Genomic DNA, 25148 nt, shown 5'->3' on the forward strand with positions numbered 1-25148 from the left:
TTACCATGCTGTCTCAGTTGGCACTCTGACTATCCAGGGCTAATTCCCCCCTCCCTTCTCCACATTTGAGCCGCCCTTCTGCCTGCTGTAACCATCCAGACAGGCTCTTAAATTCTACTCTAAATAGCTTTCATTGGAATATTAAAGGGGTTCTCATATTAACAAAAAAATTTAAGTAACATACGTAATTAAATGATAATATTTAAATCCACAATAAAAAAGCAGAGGAAAAAGCCAATAAATAAAACTCAACTGGGTGGAAGAGATAAGCAAAATAAAACATGTAGCAAGGATAAAAATGATCCTTTCTATACTATAAAGCCATTTTCTTTCCTTCTCCTACGCTTTCTGTCTGTGTGTCGCTTTCATCTGTCCCTTTGTCTGTCCGCCTGTCCGTCTGAGCAACAGTCAACCCCCTGGCTCCCTCCAAAGTGCATTCAAATTCTACGCAACACTCCCTCCAGCCACACAAGCGTGTGGGCCAAGTTGCTGCGATTTACATCGGCCCACAATCAAGACTCATTTTTTACGCAGGCTGTTACTGCACTGTAAAAGCAAGCGCACGCTTCCAATCACCTACCTGCTGTCGTTAGATAAAGGTGGGCATGTAAACAGAGGAAGTGAGGCTGTGTAGGAGCTAAATCTCCCGGGTGGAACATGGCAGTGGTGCTGAGGTACGGTGCCCAGTGTGAGGCGGGGAGAGACACAGCCGTCCCCGCTCCGACTCTAGAGTGTCTCGCACCACTGCTGCTTCAACCCTCTCCCACTGATGAAAAATAAATGCATGTGTGCTTTGTGTGCGTGTGTGTTTGTGTATGTGTACCATTTGGCACTTAGAGACTCAAGCTCTAATCAGGAGGAATGCTTCCATCCAGTGTGAGTGTGCACATACTTAGACATGTACATCCACACCCATTAAATCAGTGAAGCATGCACAATGGCACATTCTTGGACCCGCACACACATACAAACACAAGCACACACATTGCTTGCATCCAAGCTCTAGAAGCAGAAATAAAGAAAGCAACACACACATACTCCCACCAACCCCCCTCTCAATCGTAGCTGTGCCAGAGAGCAGAGCTGAGCTCCACCTGCCTGGGTATTACCATTAATTCCATCGCACAGGCCTGACTGGATCCCCATCCAGCAAAGCCCTCAGCTCAGTTCATGCAGGCTGGAGACTGGTGAATTGACAGTGGGGGCGATTCACACACCATTCTCTCCATTCTGCCACTATCCTATTCTCTCTGATGTGGCAGGGATGAGGACTCGTGCCCCCTTGAAGCCCATTTATGCAGAGATATTTGGAATGCTGCTGCTCAGCGTCTTTCCAAGATAAGCATTGCTGCTAATGGCTGATCCACAAGGGCATCATTTGAGCCATTTCAAAGGCTTGGAAAGCCAGGCTGTTGCTGTCATCTATTATTTTTCCCTCTTTGTCCTTTACTCTTGAGTGGCACGAAATAATTGGTGAGGCAAAAACATGTAGAAACAGGCTGCTTTTGAAAAATCTGGAGAATGGGACAAGAGTGAAGATTAGCTTTGAATTAGTTCAGCAAGGCACTTTCACTCTTTCTTAATGCAGCTCCACATCTTAAGGCTGATTTATACTTCTGCGTCGATTCAACGGCGTAGCCTAGGGGTCCGCTTAGCTCCTGTACCTACACAGAGGCCTATGTACGTAGCTTATACACACCTGCTCCAAAATGTAACTAGGAGTAGAATCTACGCGGACCGTGAGCCATGTGATTGGTCCACTCGGCGGCTGTTATTTCCCGCATTTACAGCACTTCCAGGATCCCCGCTCATTGGCCGCACATCGGCTATATATTTCATATCCTCCTCTCTATTCTTCATGTAATCATGTCTGTATGATAAACAGCAACATGTATCAGCTGTAGCTTAAAATAACACACTCTAAATCGCTGTGGAAAAGTAAACAGAGATCGTAGCGGGGAAGGCGACCGGCTATCAGAGAGACCACACTGCCCTCAAGCGTTTCGGCGGAGAATTGCTGCACGACACGAACACATCGACGCACAAGTATTTTGTGCTCATGTCCGCATAAGCCACTGATGCGTAGGGGCGACGCAGAAGTATAAATCAGCCTTTAGGGGGTTTGTACCTTGTGCATTTCTGTCGTCGGCCCTTCAGTGGGTTTTTACAGTGTAACGTCAGCTTTTGTGGCTCTCACCGAGGACAGCGGGCTTCCCTGAAAGACTAAAGGTTTAAGTCTTCGTGCACTCGAAGAGCAAACTGATATCTGTGAGTCTCAGAGCTGACAGCACCTCTACAGCCTTCGCCTCTCATCTCGATCCAGGCCAGCTGTAGGGGGCTTTGGCTAATAGCCCTGTAGGCTTTTTCACCATGTCTGCCCTTTTATTTCATTTTATCCCTGTCTCTCTTTTCTCTCTTTCCTCACACACTCCCCTCCTCTCTGCCTGCCTTGTTTTCTACATCATATTTAACACACAAACAACCTGGCCGGGAGGTAAAAAGTCACCTTCACACAAAGGTTATTCCTCCCATTACATTAGCTGTAGTGATGTCAAGATTCAAGGTAGAGGCAAGCGCAGTCCCTCACACCCTCCTTTTTTTTTGCTGAAATGTCCTTTGTATACATGAGACACCTCAGAAAGTCTTGGAAATGCCACATGCCTAATCAACCAATCAATCAATCAATCAATCAATCAATCAATCAATCAATCAATCAATCATCTTTTATTCATATACCATGAAGAGTGAGCTCATTACACTCAAACATAAATAATGTGACTAGACCACAGGCTTTTAACCAACATCTACCTCAAGCATACACTTGGCAACAGTGGCAAAAAAGAACCTTCCTTAAAATAGGCAAAAACCAGAATTATTGGCTGCTTCAGGACGGCCAAGACGGTGAGAAAGAAAGAGACAGCAGCAGCAAAAGCAACAAACAAGAGCAATGAACACAATAGATGTCACAGTAGTAATAGATTAGAAGTACAACTAATAATGGCAGTAAGAACTAAACTAAAATAATAAAAATGATAAGTGTTATGGAAAATAGGGTTAAGTCTGAACTGCTCTAACTGCAGAGGCCATGCACATTTAGTCATGGTAGGCGGGAGTCACTGCGGTTACTCCCACTGAGTGTCAGAGAGCATGTACTGTGGCACTGTTAGCCTTCAGCCTGACTGCTGTGAGAACACTGAAAAGACCTCAAAAATGGGAAAGAGCTGTTGTGTCATTAATGTGCAAACAAATTGTGCTAACAAATGCCAAAAGGAGTCAAAACTATAATTTTTACAGACGACTGTAAGCTCAAGAAAAGAGAGACTAATGGATCTCTTCAATTTGGGCAAATAAAATGTGGACTTGCAATTCCCATTTAGTGTCAGGACTATTGCATTTTGGTGAAATCATATTTATATTTAACTGACTACTAATCCTTCAAAAATACCCAGCATCTTCCATTTACATTCTGTGTCACCGTAGAGTTTTTGTCAGCATTTATTGAAACCATCTGATGACAACACTTGTGTTCTACTAATTGAAGCAGGTATGTTTGTACAGTACTAGCCTGATCTGAAAAAAACATCTTTATTGGACACTCCATAAAGCAAGCATACAGTTAGCCTGATAACTCTGAAAAGTTCCTTCAACATACATGGAGTCGGTGTCCTTGTCACTCAAATTTCCCACCTTGAGGTTTAGCCAATCTTCAAAGCTTTTGTACGCCTTCAGACTTTGCTTTGCATACTTCCCCAACTGATTTCTGGCCACATTGCCAATGTCCATGGACCACTATGTCTTTTGTAAATGACATGCATCTTTGTCAAGTTTACTAGCTTCAGTTTAAGGGGATAATTCTGTTTTATTCCTGTTCTCCTTTTTCCCTTCTGGAGCTATGTTGGAAGATGTTGTCAGTCCAGCTGAGGGTGTGTGTGATCTGGTATGGAAGTATCTCTGCATATATACTGTATGTATATATATATATATATATATATATATATATATATATATATATATATATATATATATATATATATATTATGGCAAGCCGTTCAGGAAATAATATATTGAATGAAAGTCTGAATATATTGAATGAAACTCGATATATATGGAATGAAGTCTGAATATATGGAATGAAACTCGATATATATGGAATGAAGTCTGAATATATTGAATGAAACTCGATATATATGGAATGAAACTCGATATATATGGAATGAAAGTCTGAATATATGGAATGAAACTCGATATATATGGAATGAAAGTCTGATTATATGGAATGAAACTCGATATATATGGAATGAAAGTCTGAATATATGGAATGAAACTTGATATATATGGAATGAAAGTCTGAATATATGGAATGAAACTTGATATATATGGAATGAAAGTCTGAATATATGGAATGAAACTTGATATATATGGAATGAAAGTCTGAATATATGGAATGAAACTTGATATATATGGAATGAAAGTCTGAATATATGGAATGAAACTTGATATATATGGAATGAAAGTCTGAATATATGGAATGAAACTCGATATATATGGAATGAAGTCTCAAAATATTGAATGAAAGCTTAAATAAGTACTCTGAACACCACTTCTAATCGTATTGTTTTATTGTCATCAAAGAGACTCATCTTTTATTAATGTCTCTCTGAAAATAACCTTTTGCACTTCTTTTTAGTGTTTTTTTTTAGTGAGGGGACACATTTTCCTCTACCTCTGTAACCTGTGGTAATTTGGTCGTACTTTTTCATTACACTCACTCACTGTCAGATGATGCACACAGGTATGAGCTCCACCTGTTAACATTGAACAGGATGCTACATTATCACAAGTCATAACAAAAGTTAGCTAGCGAGCTAGAGGACTGAACCACCTGAATAAAGAAGGGGCAATATCTTTAGCCTTTGTAGAAGTGTGTATAACCTGTGATATTTAATATTTTCGTATTTTCACTTGTTTACTACCCTCTTAAATGCTTCTGCAGCCCACTGCTTCGTGTTCCTCTCGTCTCTCTGTGCAGACGGTCCGATCATCACTTTTGGATGAAACCAACTTAATAGAGAGAAGGGGTGGGTTCCTTTTTCCTATACGGATTGACTTAACAGCACATGCATTACCAAAGGGGTTGATAACCCCTTCATTAACTAAGATTGCAGTGAAAACATCTCGTGCCTCCCTCATGGTTGCATTACTAAAAGCTACGTCTAACCGGAAAACAAAATTTTCATTCCATATATATCGAGTTTCATTCAATATATTCAGACTTCATTCCATATATATCGAGTTTCATTCCATATATATCAAGTTTCATTCAATATATTCAGACTTCATTCCATATATATCGAGTTTCATTCAATATATTCAGACTTCATTCCATATATATCGAGTTTCATTCAATATATTCAGACTTCATTCCATATATATCAAGTTTCAATCAATATATTCAGACTTCATTCCATATATATCAAGTTTCATTCCATATATGTCAAGTTTCATTCAATATATTCAGACTTCATTCCATATATATCGAGTTTCATTCCATATATATCAAGTTTCATTCCATATATATCAAGTTTCATTCCATATATTCAGACTTCATTCCATATATATCAAGTTTCATTCCATATATATCAAGTTTCATTCAATATATTCAGACTTCATTCCATATATATCGAGTTTCATTCCATATATATCAAGTTTCATTCAATATATTCAGACTTTCAATCCATATATTCAGACTTCATTCCATATATATTAATTTCCTGAACGGCTTGCCATAATATATATATATATATATATATATATATATATATATATATATATATATGTGTATATATATATATATATATATTGATATATATATATATATATATTTTTTTTTTTTTTTTTTTTTAAAGAGGGGTCTTTTTTTTTTTTTATATAAAAATGATATTTCGGGCCAAAGCAAAGTTAAGAGAAAACTGCTCCCTTGCCATTTTCTCTGTCTTCTCCCCTCATTGAAATGAGGCAAATGGGAGAGGAAGATTCTACAGCCTGAAGCCTGATTTATACTTTTGCATTGAATCTATGCTATCGGTTCTCACAGCCCTGTATCTACACAGAAGCTTACATAAGTAGCCTGACCAGCACTGCCCAAATATGTAACTGTGTCGAAACAATGTAGACCACAAGCCCTGTGATTGGTCCGTTGGGTGGCATCGTATGTCCTGCATTTCCAACATTTCTAGTATAGCCTACCTACAGGGATTCAGCGGCCACGCATTCAATCTCTTCTGACGTCCACTCACTTTTTTTTTTTTGCAATATCTGCAGCATGATGATTTGCTGCCCAGCATTTTTCAGCTCCACTTTCAATATGTTACGCTAAAATTCAGTCGCTGTGGTTTCCTATGCACAAACAAGCGGAGAAAGTAGAAGAAGTGGAAACTGTCAATAAAACTAGCATACTAATAGCACTGCCAACTAGTGTTTAGGCGGAGTATTGCAGATGCAGACACTCTAATAGACAAGTATGTAGTGCTGATGATGGCATAGGCCACTATGGCTTGGCTATGGCGTAGAGTCAGCACTAAAGTATTATCCAAGCTTCACCTGGCAGGGGTGAGCTCCAGCCTAAACAGGCATCTTGCTTTGGCTCTTCCTTCCTTGTTGTGGACCTAACTTGATACAACACTGCTGGTGAAGGGAGGTGCCCACTTGATGAGCCTGATGATGGGAGGGCTCTCAGGTGCCCATCTTGTTCCATGGTTGAGGTGTGGGGGCCAAGTGGTGGGATAGGCAGTATCTGCAGTCTCTGAGGAAGGAGGCTCTAAGGGCCATTTGGTTGGATATATAACTTATTGGTGGGGCAATTGGTGCATGTGTGGGGGCTTGGGTGGACCTCCCTTATCCTTTTCATCAAGGCACCAGTATGTTGTGTTTAATTCTAGTTGCCTTACTGTCGCTCTCAACATGAAAGAGACCAGCTGAAAATATCCGCAGCTCTGCAACAGTTTTTTTTTGGTCCCCTTTCGACTGTTTTCTGAGTCCAAAATAGAAAATTTGTCACTGTGTTCCTTTACTTTATCCGTCTTTCCCCTCCGAGGCCGAGTCACACTCAGTGCCACTTCATTTGATTCAGTATAAAGAGAATATTAAGCGGACATTCAGTGACATTCAGAGTGCTGTCAGCACATACTGCTGTATAATTCTGTGTAATTACACTGCCTGTTCTGCAAGCAGCTCCCCCGTTAAACCAAAACCCTGCTCTGAAACGTGAACATGTCTTGTAATGGACTTGTCATGAGTGAAGCGTGAAGCCTTGCATGACGAGAGTTCTACAGTAGGGTGCATGTCATGTCCTGCCACATCAGGACATTGTCACCCGTTCCCCCTCACCACAAGCCCCCCCACCCCCTCACCCCACCTCAGACCTCGCTGATAGCCGCTGACAGCCACCATGTTTCACAAAGTGTTGACACAGTGAATGCCACCGACACTTATCTCCACTTGCCTTTTGTGTCCTGTCCCAATCCCGGAGTGTCAAGGCCGCTTCTGGGGCGCTTAGTGTCAGATATATATGATGGACTGTTTTCAATGGAGGAAGAGGCAAAGGACAAAAAAAGTGCAGGAAGGAAAGAGAGAGAAAAGAAGATAGAGGAGGAAGGAGCTGCTGCTGGCCCTCCTGGTGGGTATCACTTGCTGCAGAAACACTTAAAGTCTCAGCTCGGGCCTGAATTTCTGCCTCCCACTGACTCTCCAATCAGTCCATAGGCACTGTGACGCACCTGAGGAAGGTTGTGCTCCTCTAGCCCCTGCTGAAATTCGAGGCCTGTGATGTATTTGGAGGTGTTACTTTCCTCAGCTGATCTATGCAGCTAGAAGAAAAGTCCACTGAACTGAAGCCCTTTGATTTATTTATTCATTTATGGTCAGTTTTTTACTTTTTTTCCACACTGTGATAGAAGTTTTGCCATTATTTTGTGTCGCTGTAGATGCTGCATGACTCAACTTGTGTGATTGAGAGAAAGATGTGAGAAAATGATGTGTTATATAAATAATTTTTCTGTTGGCTCACTCCATCCCACATTGGCTTTCATCTACATTTCCATCATGCACATATATTTTCACCCACAAAAAAAAGTTTATTTATTTGTCTCCTTTTTTTTTCCACTCGCTGTGCATGGAGTTTTTATCGCAATGTGTGTGCATTAATGAACCTATCTCTGTTTCTTTTCCAGCACAGAGCTCTGTGCTGCGTTCTGATGCTGTGAATATGTTTTTGATGTAATGATGTGTTTGCCTCCGAGAAGGGAGTGAATCAGAAAGCAGCTTTTATTTATTATTTATTTATTGTCAGGGGGGGGGTTAGCCACTTAGTCACCTGTGTCACAAAATTAAGCGTCCAGCGGTAGCCGCTACAGCTCTGATATGATTGGTTTAAGAAGAGCTGCTCACCTCATTACCTCCACGTCATGCTGTGCAGATGTGGATGAAGCCAGAGAGGATTATTTTTCCTCCCTGTAAACCAAAAGTCCAATTGGGATCTGTTGCATGTATATTTCCCTCTAACACAAATCACATCAGATCAAGTCAATAAACAGATTAGGACAAGTGGAGCTTCAATGTCTTATTTCAATCCCCCAAAGGGATTTCACAGTTGTCATGGAGACCCGATGTGAATCAACAAAAGAGGTGGCTGATAACACTGACATGACTAATCTCTTTTTCTTATTTCTGCCCCCTGTCCCCCGTCTTCCTCTTCACCATTCTCGTTGTATCTGTGGCCCATTCCTCTGACTAGCTTGTGCAGGATATCGTTTCGCTGTTTTTCTCCCTTTCTTGCCCCCTGATCTCCCCCCCCCAAACCCCCTTCTCTGACTTCATGCTTCCTCGCCCCATGCATCCTCTCCTCCTCCTCCTCCTCCTCCTCCTCCTCCTCCTCTTGTCTATAAGATAAGTGTGTGCATAGAGAAGTGTCAGCTATAAATCACATTTCACTGTGTAGCCTTCTCAGATACCAGCGAGATAAAGCCAGTCATAAATAAGGCTGCATCATATACAAGTTATTGCTTTGCTTTTAAACGTAACAGGGCCATGAATAACCTGGGGAATCATGGGGAAAAAAAGAAACCTGTGAATCAAGGCTGAGCTCAGCTATAGGGTTTACGGGAAAAAAACGTGTCTTTACAGAATGCATTTAAGTCGTTGTCGTTGGAGTCAGGCTTGCTAATGCGGCGTTGAACGGAGCCTGCAGATGGATGCAGATCGAGCGGTGCAGGATGTGGTCTGCGATTAGCTGTTCTTGAGGATTTAGAATTTTGGCTCTTAGTCACCATAGCAACCCGAATACAATACCACTCTTTTGAGTCTGAGTCCATTGCTTTCTTTTTCTTTTTTTCCCCTTTTCTGTCTTTTTCTATTTCTGCCTTTCTTCCCTTCTCTCTTTCCTTTCTGGTCTATCTTTGTGTTATTCTCACTCTATCTCTTCCTCACTCCTCTGCCCTCCCACCCTCTCTCATTCTCACCACTCTCGAGGCTTAGGGGGAAAAAAAGAGAGAGAGGGGAGAGAGAGAAAGGCAGGGAGTTGGACAGAGTTGGAGGGAAGGCGGGGGAGAGAGACAGGGGAGAGTCTGTGAGTGAAAGCGATACAAAGTGAGGGAGGGGAAGGCGAGGAGCTACAGAGAGCGCGGGGAGCAGGGAGGGAGTGAAAATGAGAGAGAGTTTCTTGTCTTGTCTCCCAGCTCAAGCTAGCCAGCCAGTAATTCAGTCTATTCCCTCAGACAGAGGCTTTTTTCTTCCCCTCTACCTCTGGATGTGCTTTATCTGGCTGGAGTGTCGCTCCAGCTGGGTATCAAGCCAGAGTAGGGAATAGAATAAACAACATTTTACCAAAACTGAAGCACGACTTTAACTACCGAGCAGGAGCATGCATATAAATTGTTGGACAGAGATAGGCCTAAATTTTTTTTAAAAAAGAGGCTCATGGTAGTGTTGTGTGATTAGCCAGTGCGTTTTCCTCCTATCACTGTCAAGCCAGATTAGCCTTCTCCCTGGTTAGGCGATGTGTCAGCATACCTCTCTCTTTTTCTCCCTAATGGCTTCCTGTGCATCTATATTGGGACGCGGGAAGGCGACACAAAACCAAACACAACCCTTACAGTTTAGTTCTATGATGGATCAATTAGATGATAAATAATTAGCTACATTTTCAGCAGAGATGGCCAATTATTGGAATACTTCAACTTGAGATATTATTTAATCATAGAGCAGATATGATAAAGTAGTGCTGACATTTCTATTCGTAGGATAGCAGATTGCATGAAGCTGGTATCTGAGAGGTGACCGTCAGCTTGTCTGTTTGTGGCCACCATCTTGCTGTATCTGAATCTGAGCTGAACCCTTTTGATCGGAGTGGGTGGATGGCTATGTGAATGTGTTAATGATGGCCGCTCTTGCAGACATACGAGACACCGGGGCCAAGCCTGTGATGGTCTACATCCACGGAGGATCCTACATGGAGGGGACAGGCAACATGATTGATGGAAGTGTTCTGGCAAGCTATGGAAATGTCATCGTTATCACTCTCAACTACCGCGTCGGCGTCCTCGGTAAGCATCTTTTTTCCCTACTTCTTTTTTTCCTTCCTCTTCAAGGGCATTTTTCTGGGCCATCTTTGTAGGGCAGCTAGGTGTAATGAGCGCTGCTGATTGCTACAGCCACTCCAAATAAGGCAGAGGGAAAAAGCATGGCACTGTAAAGTACACCGACCGGTTCCTGTGCTACGTGTGGCTGTGGAGTGTGTGTGTCAAAATCACAGTAATTGAGTGTGCAGGATGTAGGTTTGTTGTTGTGACTGGGGTTTAGAATAAATTAAGAAATTATTTTAATGAGTTAGAAAAAAATTGATGAGATGGGCGTGATGTTGGAGAGGTGGAAGAGAGAAAATTCTCTCTCTCTCTCTCTCTCTCTCTCTCTCTCTCTCTCTCTCTCTGAGTTGTGGTTGCAGATAGACTTACACAGCCGACTCCTCTTTCAGACACTTGTGTGTGCATGTGTGTATGCCCGTGTGAGAAAGAGAGAGCGAGAAGAGAGGGAGTAGAGTGGCAGAGAAAGAGAGAGGGTGAGAGAGCTCCATGGAAACAGCTGCAGCAACACAAAATGGAGTTTGTTAGCACACTACCCAAGCTTTGTACCTTCTCCATCCATCCCTCTGACACAGCTGATTTCCCCCCTCTCACATTTTTTACATTAAGAGTGCTTCTTTACTGCCTACAAACGCCTTGACCATTCATTGAAGTATCAGTGATGATTGCGATTGTTGAAAATATTGCTTCAGATTTGGACCACTGTTGGCTGCTGTCAATATTAAGGATGAGGATTCTGTTGTTCTATTATGGCTTAACAGCTTAACAACAAATAATGTGAAATGTGAAAATTTGTTTTAGATTTTATTTTTTTCTTCCAAATTCTGGTCATGATGCTTAGAAAATAATATTTTGTGGGCAGATTTTTGCATATTTTCAAATGTCATTATATCTAAACCTCAAATTTAAAGGACAACACACCTTAAGAATTTCAAAGGGAAAAGCTTGAACATATTATTGGAGCTCTGACATATGCTAAATATCAGAGTACCTCAGTGTCTGTCACATATTAAAGCTCCTGTAAAGAATTTTCAGTATGTGTAGATTTGGGCGCCCCCTGTGGACAAAGCAGTACCTCTTATCGCTCTGCTGATTTTGTCCTAACCAAACATCTGTTTTTAAACGAACAAAGTGTGTAGCTCATTTATTCATTTGCGCACACTGTAAGGAGGGTGAATTGGTTTTCTAACACATCCATTAAGATGATATAAAGGTTAACAGCTATGAATTAATTTGCATAATTTAGGGGCACCAGTTAAGCTCAGTTGGTAGATAAGGCGTCACATGTGCAGAGTCGACAGTCCTCATTGCACTGGTAAAAGGACTGGTTTCAAGTCATGTTTGGTGCATGTCATTCCCCACACTCATCCTCTCCATTTCCTGTCTCTGTCTCAATTATATTCAATAGGGGCTAAAAAGCCCCCTGAAAAAATCTAAATAAATATAAAATCAATACAGTTTGCATACTTGGGGTGCAATGAAGTTGACTGGTAAGTGCGTGTGTTGTAGCTGTTTGCCAGGGAGCTAAAAGCCTGCATCAGTTCCTTCTCTTTGCCTGGTTCTAGGTTGATCAAAACTTATGTGGAGTCAGCATTTCAACATGGCGCCATCTTTGGCCTTCAGCATGTCTCTCCAGAAACCAAGCAGTGGCATAAAAACAGATAAAGTAGTGTTTTCTGAGAGAATGTCTTACTTTGATTGATTTTAACTCATGTGTATCACTCATCAGAAATATTTGCCATGGACAATGTAACACAGAAAGGTTGTTTTGGTCGTGTGCACCGAATCCATTCAACTCACACCTACCCTTTCTTTGCAGTTTGAAACATCACAAATAACCACAAAGAAACAATCAAACTTTATGTTGATGCTCTTGTTTTCTTTTGTAGCCCATAAAGAGGCATCAATTTTCATTTCAGTCTGTTTCATAACCAGCTAAAAAGTCCTAACAGGAGCTTTAATATAATTGAAATCCGTTCATCCATTAAGCTGTAAAAAAAAAAGTTGATTGTGGCGCCCATAATATGAATGATTGTCGTTTAGGCATTGCTTTGGAGAAGAACAACAGAGTAGACTTTAGAAAGTGCTATTCAATGATTCTATCAGATCAGTTTTTACCTGTAAACTTACTTACACAGCATTTTCAGAGACATTTCTAATCCAGACTTCTTTATTGGAACAACTGTAGCTGTTCTCTTTTGGACGTAAAATAGATGGTATGAGTATTTTACGCAGAAGCACAGTGTTGCATGCAGAATGTCCTTGTATAAACTAACATGCCCATTATCTTTACATAAAGGCTCTAGTCACTCAACAGAATGTCTTATCCATGTGCTTTTCATGTTTCTTTTTACATGAAGGGGGTTTGAGGAAAAGCTGGGGGTCTGGGCCTTCTCAATAATTGCTCAATGAATCTGAACAGTTCAAGAATGATTAACACGACATGAAAGAAGAAGAAGGATTTCCAGCTTCATAAAATTAATGCAGTGCATTTATCAGTCTTTATCCAATTTTAAATTCCTTTTCTTTATAGGTTTCATAGTTTCACCATTTGGACCTCTAAAATGTATTCACACGAAACAGATTTAAATTGGAAAATTAGTGGAATATACATCCTATGGCGAGGGGTCATAGCTGGACACGCTTTGATTTCAACCATCAAATAGTAAAAGGTTGGGGGTGACTGAGCTGTTTTGGCTTCAGGTGCTTGATGGCAGATAAAATCAGTTGCTAACTTTGGTCTCTTTATTGCGTTTGTTGTGGATGTCAGCTGCTCTATCCTTAAAGAAGCAATCTGCCTCACCTTGCTGCTCAGAGAGCTCCACATGTCAAGAACAGGAGGGTGACGGAGGAGTGCTGCCGCTTTATCCTTCAGGTCATCCCATGGCGGCTGTGGTTGAATCACACAGGCACCACTCCATTCATCCTCAGCCTCTCTTTTTGATGGAGATGAGAGCGCTACGGCCTATCGATTTTGTCATCAGAGTTGCTCGGCGTGAATGCGCTGTGTTTTCCTCTGTCATTTTTGTGGAGTATCATTCTGAGCGTTGTAATCAGCCTTCAGGGTGGTAAGGTAGTCAGAGCGCTGGCTGAGCGTGCCGCCTCGTGCTCCTGCTGCTGGTTTACAGCCGAGCACGTAGGACCTAATACAGATTCATGATCATATTTCTTTCATGGCACTTCAATTATGAGTCAGATGTTTCTTCTCCCACTGCCACATTTCACTAAATGTCATTCTACATGCATGCACATAGCCCCTCAAACAGCACATATGAGTACTTGGAACATCTGACACACACACACACACACACACACACACACACACACACACACACACACACACACACACACACACACACACACACACACACACACACATAGAGCGACACCAGCAAAAACAATCCATGCACATATACAGATGCGGTCAGCTCACACGCACATACACATGCATGTACACACACATGTACAGTTTACAAAGCAGCTCTCTCGGTGAGCTCCCCTGCAGGCATTCTGAGAAATGAACAGAGACTAAGTGATGCATGTAGTTGAGCGATAATGTCCAACGCTGTAGCATGGTCTAATAATCTCCCCATGGTACGGCTTTAAACTGTTATTACAGACACACTCGTATAAGCCAAATAAAACCCAGGCCAGAGAGAAATCAGACCATGATGGGCCAATTAACACTAAGCTGTCTGAAGATTTTCAGTCATAAAGTGCAACACTCAGATCATGAGAAATCGTAATTACATGTCTTCATTTTATATTTGTTTGCAGATATTTATTGAATAATGGTGTCGCTAACAGTTTCAGCACTAATCTAGTCCAGACGGCATTAAGTGGAGGAGATAAAGTGTTTGTATTGGAAGCTGTGCATTAGCCGCTGCACACATAGTCAAAAGCTTTACTCTTGCAGTTTAGCATCAGGTCATCTGACAGCTACATGAGAGTAAATATTCAAGTTTTCAGCTTTTCTTCTTCTGTGGATTCAGCTCAAGTTCTGTGTAGCAGGACTCCCTTCAGATAAATAATAGCAAAAAAATCAGTTCAGTCAGTTCAATCAGTTATTTAGATTCTACATCGGCTACAGCAGTTTGAGCAGAATGAAAAATAAATAAATAAATGAATATTAATGAAAAAATGAAAGCTCTTTTAATTAGGCTGCTTAAAGGGATGAGGGAATAATGGAGGCAGAGAGAATTAGACAAGATAATGAGTTTAAAGTGAAAGCAGACAAGGCAACTCCAAACTCCGCTTTCTGACACTAATACAGCTCTCCCGCCGTCACCGCGCAATCTGAATACGGCATTAATAATGCAGTAAACACCTTTGAAATACACACAACAATCTGAATATTTAACTCCTTTCACTGAAATAATAGGCCTAAACTATTAGGCAACAACAGACACAGTACAAGTCTGCACTGAAAGCATCCTAATGTGGAGAATGTAAAACATTTTTCAACAGCAAATTGGACAGCACCAGACCTCAGCTAACTTCTGTGGTAAATGTTTTATCTATCTTTTGCATTAGTTTAATTTTCCACACAGTGTTTTTGAAGTAAAATTATTTCCACATTTTACTTAAAAGGAACAAAATAATTGAAAGTCAGAGCTCAGTTTGTGATGAAATATAGATTGAGCACTTGTTTGGTGTTTTTCAAAAGGCAGGCCGCAGTGGGTTTAGTCTATATTTCAGTGTGGATTTATAATATATGCATGGCTGCTGCTGATTCTCAAGCAAAGCAAAAACTGTTAATACACTCTTAAAAAGAAAAAAAGAAGAGAAACACAGACTGAGGAACGAAGAGAGGAAAAATACTGCACTAAAAAGAGGTAACACGAGGAGAGTTGTACAAATTCTATTCTGAGAATCTGATGTGTTGAGCCTCTGCCACTCCTGTTCCAATTAAAAAGGAGTCCGCTAAGTTTCCAGTGCTGTTCTATCACCCCCCTACAGCTCTTAGCCCTACGCCGCTGTAATGGTAATTATTGCTTCAAAGGGTGGACCACAATCCTCCCGAGGCCCCATTTGGAAACTTTCATATCTCAACCTTTCACTATTTAGATGAATGAGAATTCATATCAGATGTAATCTTTAATTACTTATTGACCCACCGCTGTGTCATTATCAGCAGATCAGATTTGCAGAGTTTTACTGCGTCCAGACCATCCTGTTAGGACATGTCAGCGACCTGAAGAGCAGACTTTGTTTACCAAAGAGATTTCTGCTCATTGATCTGTGTGTGTGTGTGTGTGAGAGAGAGAGAGAGAGAGACACTGTTTTGTGTCAAAGTGTGCGACTTGTCTGCCCAAGTGCATTAAGTTTTGTGTGGTCCGTGCACGTGGAAGCGCATGCATGCATCTAGTTGCTGTGCCTCTCTAATGATGTGTAATGAGTCCCAGTCAGAGGGGAGTATCTTGTATCACTGCTCTTTACAAATATAATTACTCACTGGCTCTCCAGAGCATGTCAATTTCCCAGTCCATTGGGGGGGAGGGACTTAATTACTAGTTTCCAAATGCATTAAAAATTAACAAAGGCTGCTTCTCTTGCCAAAACTCAAGGTGAGACTCTTCCTTCTCAGCCAACTGATCTAAAAAATATAGAATGGTCAGGTACAGTGTGTTCTTCCAGAGTGATTTCACCTCTGACAAGGTGTATTTGTGACCTTTCATGTCTATCTCACGTATCTCTCTGATCGCTGCCATTTTGCAGTGGGACTGTCCCCGCAATGGACCGTCACCTCAATTCACCTGAGTTATTCAGGCCTTCAATAGAATAGCTTGAGATCCAATCAAAATAACCTCAGTCTACTGTAAGAGCGGCGCTGAAGCAGCAGTGCAGGTGTCCCAGAGTCATTCTGTGTGTGGTAAGTGACTCTGCCTGTCTCTCTTACAGTCCCCTGCTAAACTAGAGAAAGGGACTGTGGGTAATTCAGCCAGGGATTTTGGGAGCGGAGGATATTTGTGGCTGTGTGTGAACAATATCGTAGAGCAAAAGAGTCACACGTTTGTTATTTGTTTTTCACTGCAGCAGGACTGCGGAGCTCCACTGAGAGTTGAAGTGCTCCCGCTGCGCTCACGGCCCCCTGACCCATATGTGGCTAAGTGTATATGACGGTGTATTAAATCGCATCAGGACCTTATCCGGGAATAAGACACTTGAAGTGATAAGTGTAAATGGTTTCAGACCTCAGGCAGGAAGTATCCAGATGACATCTTAGATGACCTGTATTACTACTTCAACAACATCCTGCAGAGTACAATATCTGCAATCCGCCTCAGTTTTCCTGGGTTACAGGAAATCCGGGTCAGGTCTCCTTCAGTCCAGCAGGCTGTGGAGAAGCCACTGAAGCTGTTTTGGAGCTGACAAAAAAAACACCATAAAAAGAACAACATGTGCTCACAAGCAGATTTTTAACAGAAATGAGCAGTTAGCGGTAACAGCTAGCAAGCTAACCTTAACACAAACACATGGTGACTCAATTTAGGAATGAAACATTGTTCTTGTGAAACAATTGTTTCTGCTGCTGTCCATCACTGTGTTGCTACACATGCTTAAGGATCATATGTTCAAGGACATTATTATTAGGGGTGTGCCAAAATATCAATACTACGATATATCGCGATATTTCGTCTTGCCATACGTTATCGATACACTGGCGCCAAATATCGCAATATTTAAACAATAAACATACAGCTGTTCTAAACAGATTCTCTCACAAAAACCTGCTATAATTTTGAATTACAGAGTCACTACTTCAAGCCTCCACATGATGGCGCTTAGCATGAATAAGAGTGGGTGCTGCGGTAGAGTACTCTTTGACAGGAAATAAAAAGAAGAAGAAAAAGAAAATGGTGCAAGGCGGAGGATTAGCAGCAGAGAAAAACACCGGAAAGATACACCGTTGAATTTCAGATCTAAAGTCTGGGCCCACTTCGGCCTTTACTATACTGACAATGGAACCACACTTGATAAAGAGTTCGCAGAGCTTACCGTGGAGGAGAGGACGGTTCACAACGCTAATGCTAACGTTTCTGTAAGCTGGCAAAGTGCCACTTTGCAAACTGCTCCATAAACGAAAGTGAAAGTTAAAAAGTGCAGTCGCAGCAGTGAACTCTAAGTGACCCAGAAACATGCTGTCTGCGTGTCATTGGCACGGAGACAAGTCGCGGTATACACGTGCTGACCCGACCAAAACACAGAGTGAAGGTATAACAGTACGAGGGCCACAAATAGGCGGCCAGCGGGCCGGATGCGGCCCAGGGGCCCCTATTGAGGGCCTCTGATAGATACAAAGTATCTACTGCACATATGGTCTATGACTTGACTTAGACCATATGTGCAGAAGATACTTTGTTTTACTTTGCTGTCATTCATGTGAAATTGATTGACAATGTTTTGTAATTTCTGTGAAATGGATTCAGTGCAGTCAATACATTCTGAATTTCTTCAGTGACACAGGTATCGTGATGTATCGTGGATGATATTTCTTGTAATATATCGATTATTGCAGAATCGCAGTATCGTGATAGTATTGTTATCGTGGGCAAAATATTGTGATAATATCGTATCGCCAGGGACCTGGTGATACCCGGCCCTAATTATTATTGTTATCATTGTAGTGGTTTGAAAAGTTTATCGCACCAGCAAAACCATCAATTGTACTTTGTGTCAAGGGCTCAGACCTCATCCCTCCTCAAAGATTTGTTTTAAATGCAGAAATTTGAGGAGTGATGAGATAATATCTTTAACTGCCCCTGAGCTGAAGCCAGCATGTGGATGATGTGGAAGTTGTGGGGCTGAAAGTATTGAAGCACTGGTGCAGAGCAGCAGTGGCAATGGCAGAGCGGAGGGAGTCACCAGACATTTTTCAGCTCAGATAGACCACCAACTGAGAGGTAGTGTTTGTAAGAAACTTGTGAGCTGACGCACATCTAGTGTTAATCAGCGACACTTAAGTTGCCTGCTTAAACTAGCTCCATTTAAAAATAGTACAGTACAGACCCTGAAATGTGATTACCAATTGTAACTAAGAAATGGTTTATAAAGGCACCATGAGGAGTGCTTTACATGGTGTTGATTCTGTTGACCCCCTTTGGATGAAATCTGTAGCTTTTCGCAGGATGAAGACTTAATTTCCCATGAGCACAGTCACCCTCTATCGTAAACCTGTGGCTCTTGCCAAAGCCTGAATACCAATGCCTTAGCATTACTTTTCTTTATTCAAGACACATTTTTGCAGGATACAGAGTGAGTAGAGTAGATTGATTTGTAGCAATGTAAAATTATTAAGTGTAACAAAACAATAACAAAACTTTGTAAACCCTGATTTGTTACCATTAGTCAGCGTACAAAAGGTGATCCGACTGAATTGAATAAATATGCACACAGTTGAACCCTTCTGACCTCAAAGAGTAGTGAAACAATCACACACGCGCATATTCATTCAATACCGTTCATAGCCGCTTTTACTTCTATTTTATTATTCATTTTAGTTTTTATCCAATTAATTCACTGTCTTAAATTGTATTAGATTATTTTATTTGATTGTTTTACTGTATTATTATTATTTTTCTTTTATTATTTTAATGTTCCTAATTCATCCTTTGCACTTTTTCTAATTTTCCCAATGTGATGTCGTCCTTTTACCCTGAAAACCTCTTTTATTGCCCTTTTAATGCTTTTATTTACTTCTCCATTTTTTTTTTTTTTTTTTTAATCTGTTTACCCTGAAAAACCTTTCAACAATGATTTACTGGTCCATTGTCACACCACTCCATACTTTTTAATTAACATGTATTCCCTTTAACCTCCTGCGTTGCATTTTGTTTTGCATTGATCACATTTTCTCCTCCCTGTCTGTCAATTAGTTTACTCTGCTATTGAACTACGTTTTGTTTGTCAAAGCACTTTGTAAACATTTGTTTTTAAAGGTGCTATATAAATAAAGCTATTATTATTATTATTATTATTATTATTATTATTATTATTTTGTTACTTATAGCCAAGCCTTGGGGAATGAGAATGAGACAATTACAAAACCAGTTAGATTCCTCACAAGTGTCTTTAAAATAGTATAGGTGAAAGTTTCATTGCTGTAAAGCAAAAGATAGAAGAAAAAGCAGAGTATTCACCATGCAGCTAAAATATCACCTGTTGGCAGTGCAGGAACATGCAAAAGTATTGAGAGTGGCCGAGAGTTACTGAGCACTGTGTACAGCAGCTGAAGTTGGGTTTACAACACCCAGCAGGCTATCAGTATGGCTCATGCTGCTAACATTCCAGTTGTAGTTAGCGGAGCTGATGAAGCCAGCTCATGTGGACATTTGAAGGAGTTTTATGAACAAATCAGGACATTTTGATTCCAACAGGCTAAAAACGTATATGGTTTTAGAGAGGGGTAGCTTTTTGAGATTGGAGAATAATTCACTTTGTGTTTGTTTTTAATCAGTGTTTCTTCATCCCTTTTAGCCCTGGGGATGTGAAAACCATTTCACCCACATTGTCTTTTAGGAAGCAGTTTCTCCCTGTGTGTTTGGGTGTTGAAGTTGGAATCTTTAGCCAAATATTCAGCCAACAAATTAAAGTTATACTCGTGTTTCTATGTTTTCCTTGGCTTTTAACTGAATATATTTGGATGATTCTAGAGCAGAATACAGTAATTTGTTTAGTTGAGGAAATGTCACCGATTGAGGGCAAGGGATCGAAGCATAGGAGGCTCTACTGAAAAAATGTAGGCGCAGCTGAAACAACAATGAACGTAAACTAGTTCATTTTAGTCTGTGTGAACTAAACTTTAAGCTAGCTCACTTTAAATCTGAACATACAAAGTACATACAGTACAATGTCTTATAAGGGACCTAAGTCCTAACTAACATGTGTTTACATGTATGGGGAGGTTATAGAAAATGGAATTCAACTGGTATAGATGGATATACTTTCACCTTGAAAGTATCAGGCTACAAGCATCTTGAATCAATTATTTGGAATGCTTCCTGGATGATTTTACACATTGTCAAGAAACATGAAGTGACAAAGTGTAATGTGTCTCCTCCTTGATGCAAAATACTCTGCTCCATCTTCATGGTTTTATTGTATCCCTGCACCGCCTTTATAAAGTGATGAGTGTGAAAATGACTTCTTTTTTTTTGCTCCGTGTTCATGCGCAGGATATAATCTGTCTGGGTGCACCTCATTTGTCACATCGGATGTCTGGGATCACAAAAATCACTCCCTGAGTTACTACGGGATAAAATTTGACATGACAGCCTCCTGTGTGGCGAGGGTGAACCGACTTAGAATAAAGAGCCTCCCTCAGTATGTGTTCCCAGTCTCAGTCATTTCGGTTATCATCTGATATATATGAGCCCGGCACCGAGCAGAGGATTTTTTCTAATGTTAGGTTGAAGAGAAAGTGAAGGCAGAGTGAGTTCTCTTTGTCTTCTATTATCAGGAGGAGAGCTGAGATGGATATTTACTTGTTTTCATGGCCATTTGGATGAATTCATCCAAATTAAGCAGAGAACAAAAACATTTATTCATCCTATTAATGTCAGGGAGTGAGGGATTGAAGTAATGGTTTTCATGCTCCAGTCTGCTGCAGCTTGTTGATGCTGCTCTCCTACAAATCACTGCCAGGAAATTAACTCTTAAGCCGCTTTTTGCCAGACACGCTGCAACTAATATCTGGAACTGCAAGACAGGGCCAAGATGACGGGGCCTTTTGTTTCTCAGTGCTCGGCTTTTCAGTGTCCCCAAGAAGATGCTTCCTTTCTATCTAAGGACTCTTGAGCAGTATTGATTCAAACTGAAAGGGATTAATGCTAAGAAGGAGTCTGTGTAGAAATGATGCAGCAAACTGCACTTACTCAGCAGGATTTACAATCTTCTTCATGTTGAGTGATTTCTAAAATTAGCATGGCTTAAACATTTTAAGGTTTTATATTTCTAACTTTTCATGGCATTGTTTTTTGTGGTTCATTATAATCATGCCTGTTGTTCTCTCTTCATTTTGAAAAGTTAGCTCTCATTTGCAGCCACAACACTAGCATTGAGATGCTGATTGTCCAATCCTCACCACATCAAGCGTGTGTGTCATTTGAAATGCAAGAAACCTCTCAAAATTCACTGAAGTTTGACAGCTGTTGAAAAGGTGGAACCAATCAAGACTTATTGTGTCTTCACACACAGATCTGAAAGTCCAGAATCTTAAACCTCCAATGGTGTGGCCTCTTAGAGTGTCTCTCATGCATTCTTTTTAATCATAGATAGACATTACAGAATATACATAAAAGCACACTTCTGTCCCGACAGCATAATCAAGTAGTTTTAAGTCATAATCCATCCAATCCAATGTTATAAATCCAACACTTAATGAAATCAGATGCTTTACTGATGTATGTATTTTCATTTTGTAAATCCCTCCCAACAAAGCATTTCAGACGTGGTGAGCCCGCCTTTAGTAATTACTTACCCATGCATGTTAGGCCTACTGTTTGCAGTAGTACTGTTAGTGCAGTAAAACAAAAGGGCCTTAATCACCAACCACTGTTCAGAAAAATGTCTTCCCACTTACGCATTCTTAAGAGGACCTCAGACACTGACTACAATGTTCTTGTCTGGGATTTGTTCTTTGCTAAGAGCAAAATCTGGGATCACTCAAGAGCGCTCTTATGCACATTTGAATGATGATATGTTCATGCAAAATTATTAGATAATGTGTTTTTGTGAACAATTCATATTATTGAAAGACATTTCGGAATACAGGATTTAAATATAGTAAACTTTTGCAATGTTTGGTCATACCTGTCAGATGACAAATTATAAATATTAGCTCATCAGTCAGATTCTTAGAAGCAACATGACACATTGAATATTAAATAGGCAGGTTAAAACTTACTGCAGACAATAATACTGACTACAGTTCATAATGATATACATTGTAAAGGACAGAATATTTATTTTAATTTGAGTCCCTTATATGGGCATGAGACTGCAGGGCATTTATTTCAGTTAACTTGGAAAAACTGGGAAGAGCTTTAAACAGGACATGGCATTCAAGAATGGGTTCATGAATCTGATTCAGACTTCTTTAAGAAACTCTCTTAAAATCAAGTTGAAGAAAAATATCAAGATGTTGCCCAAAGTGTTATTAGCTTGTTGCTAGTGTAATAAAGATTTCTTAATGCTACTGTAGTTTACTTAAAAGGCATCTTACAAGCATGGAAAAACCCACATTGGCATGCATTTTAAGCACCCACAAGCAATGCAACATATTTGATGTCAGTGCCAAGCAGCATCCTGGTGTGGAAAATGGAGCCAATGCTGTAGTGCCAAAAACTGCAGTTAGTCGAGGGTCCACTTGAAGCAGGCTGCAAAAGCGAAGGAGCTTTCATTGAAGCCCACATTAAAACATCCATCTAAGCTGGAGAAATAAACACGTTTGTGGTACAAAACATTTTTTTCCATCTCTCTACCTCATTTCTGTTTTCATAAAAAGTGTACAGGGGGAAAAGTTTTGATAACTCAGATGTGTTGATTTTGTTAAGGCCAAAAGTTCTGCATAATAACGTAAAGTAAGTCAGAAAGTTAGTTGAAGTCAGTGCTGACAGCAATCCTTTCTGATTTTTTTTTATAAGGAATCAGGTTTAAATATTGTCAAGCAACATTACAACCTTCATATAGAGAACAGATATGGTAGGTTCGTTTTCCACAAACAGTCACATCTGAGCTCACAGCTGTGGAGACTGCATTTGTTTTCATTTGGTTGCATTGGGTAGATCTGCTATATCACAATTTCTTAAGCAGGAAGTGAACAGAGGAAGGCAGCTAAATTAAATCAGTGCATTAGTTATTATTTTTTACCTTTGATCACCCTTTGAAATGAGGATTCAGTCTGATTTTATGAATACTTTAAGAGGGTCAGCTCAACACTTCTGATGGAAACAATGATAAATTAATGTTTCCTTTTCCATCACCTGCAACTTTTAATGTCTGCTTATAAAAACTTTAAACCAAAAATGTTTTTTTAAGATACATCTGAATAGTAAAATCTTCAGTAGTGGTATTTCAAAAGTCTGCTATTATATTTGAAATGCTGTCAGTATGTTTTGAGGTGTTGTTCCTTTATTCTAACCACCTGCAATCATCACAGCAGCATTGTGTAAAGATGTTCTACAATAAATGAACAAGGAAGTTACCCTCACTGTTGTGACTTGAACTCGGTTTGCTGATGTATTTTTAATGAGAATTTGTCCCTCTTTTTCATCTTACAACAAATGGAAGCAGGAACAAAGCTCATTATATTTCATAAGCATGACATTTGAGAAAACTGTGACATTAAGAAATCAATTTCCATGGTACAGTAGTGCTTTTTCACTGTTCAAAACAGGCTTTGCTGTAGCTCTGCCCTGAGATGAAAACATGTTTCCATGAACGCAGTACTTTCACCGAAACAGTAAATATGCATTACAAAGACATCAAAGAGCTCGCCCAACAATTGCTTTCATCTGGTCAAGGGGTTGTGTGCAGCGTCTCATGTGAAAACGGAGCACTTCACCCAAAGATGGCTACATAAAGTGCACAGACGGATCGTCGGTTCACTGGAGGAAAATGTCAACCGAGTGTCAGTGTTTGTGGTTGAGATGCTTTATTGATGCATGTTTGACCTTTTCTGCTGCTGATGGAAGATTTGTGCCTCTTATGAAACTTTGATTTGCATCCTGAACATTAGCAAACATTATTCCTATCTAGTCTAGTGGCATGCTAAAATTAGAGATTTGCAGGTGGAGTTCCTGGAAGACAGGAGACTAATATTTGCTGAGCTGCTATCTTGCTCACTCTGACATGGCAGAGTAGAGCAACAAGAGATGGCATTTCCATTTCCACCTCAGCTCAATCTGACTTAATACTGATTCACGGGTAGAGCTGCTATTTTCAGGTATGCCACTCGCTGCCAAAAGTATTTTTTTCATATTTTCAAGTGGTCCTTAAATTGAGTGTGAGACTCAAATAAAGTGCCCAATAGATGATTCATAATGCAATGCATGCACAGAGGCAGGTGTTGCCAATGCAGTGATTAAGCTAGTCTTTCACCTTTGCTTTTTGTGGCAGAGGCTATTAAGTAGCACAAATAGACATTTTAGAGTTTGGTGTGAATCCCCTGGCTGGCCTTCATCTTTGCTTTCAGAGCCAGATGCCCTTTTAATGGCCACACCAGTAAATCCCAAAATATATTCACACTAACAGGAGCTTTTGTCCGACCTGTTTAACTTGGGTGTTTTGGGGGCTGGTTTATTGCTCAGTCATTTCAAAATAACCTCAGTTTCTCAAGGATGTAAATTGAAGGTCTCCTCAACCTTTAATGTGTCATTGCACAAGATATCAGCTATATAACATTACCACTGAGCGGTGAGAAACTGTTATAATTTATGTCTTTTCATACTCCTGGGTCATATTAAACTGCATAAATAACCGAGCAGAGATTTCTGAACATTTCTAGAATCTTCT

General features: G+C 40.4%; 1 protein-coding gene across 2 annotated transcripts in view; it reads left to right on the top strand.

The window, feature by feature from the left end:
- The window catches only part of nlgn3a (neuroligin 3a), a 274566-nt gene that overhangs the window by 166695 nt on the left and 82723 nt on the right, over nt 1-25148 (top strand). For both annotated transcript variants that reach the window (XM_034689946.1, XM_034689945.1), the window contains exon 3: nt 10449-10598. In XM_034689946.1, the coding sequence (XP_034545837.1) occupies nt 10449-10598 (150 nt within the window). The remainder of the gene's footprint in view (nt 1-10448; nt 10599-25148) is intronic.

This window comes from Notolabrus celidotus, chromosome 8, assembly GCF_009762535.1.
Source record: "Notolabrus celidotus isolate fNotCel1 chromosome 8, fNotCel1.pri, whole genome shotgun sequence".
NCBI classification, from domain to species: Eukaryota; Metazoa; Chordata; class Actinopteri; order Labriformes; family Labridae; genus Notolabrus; species Notolabrus celidotus.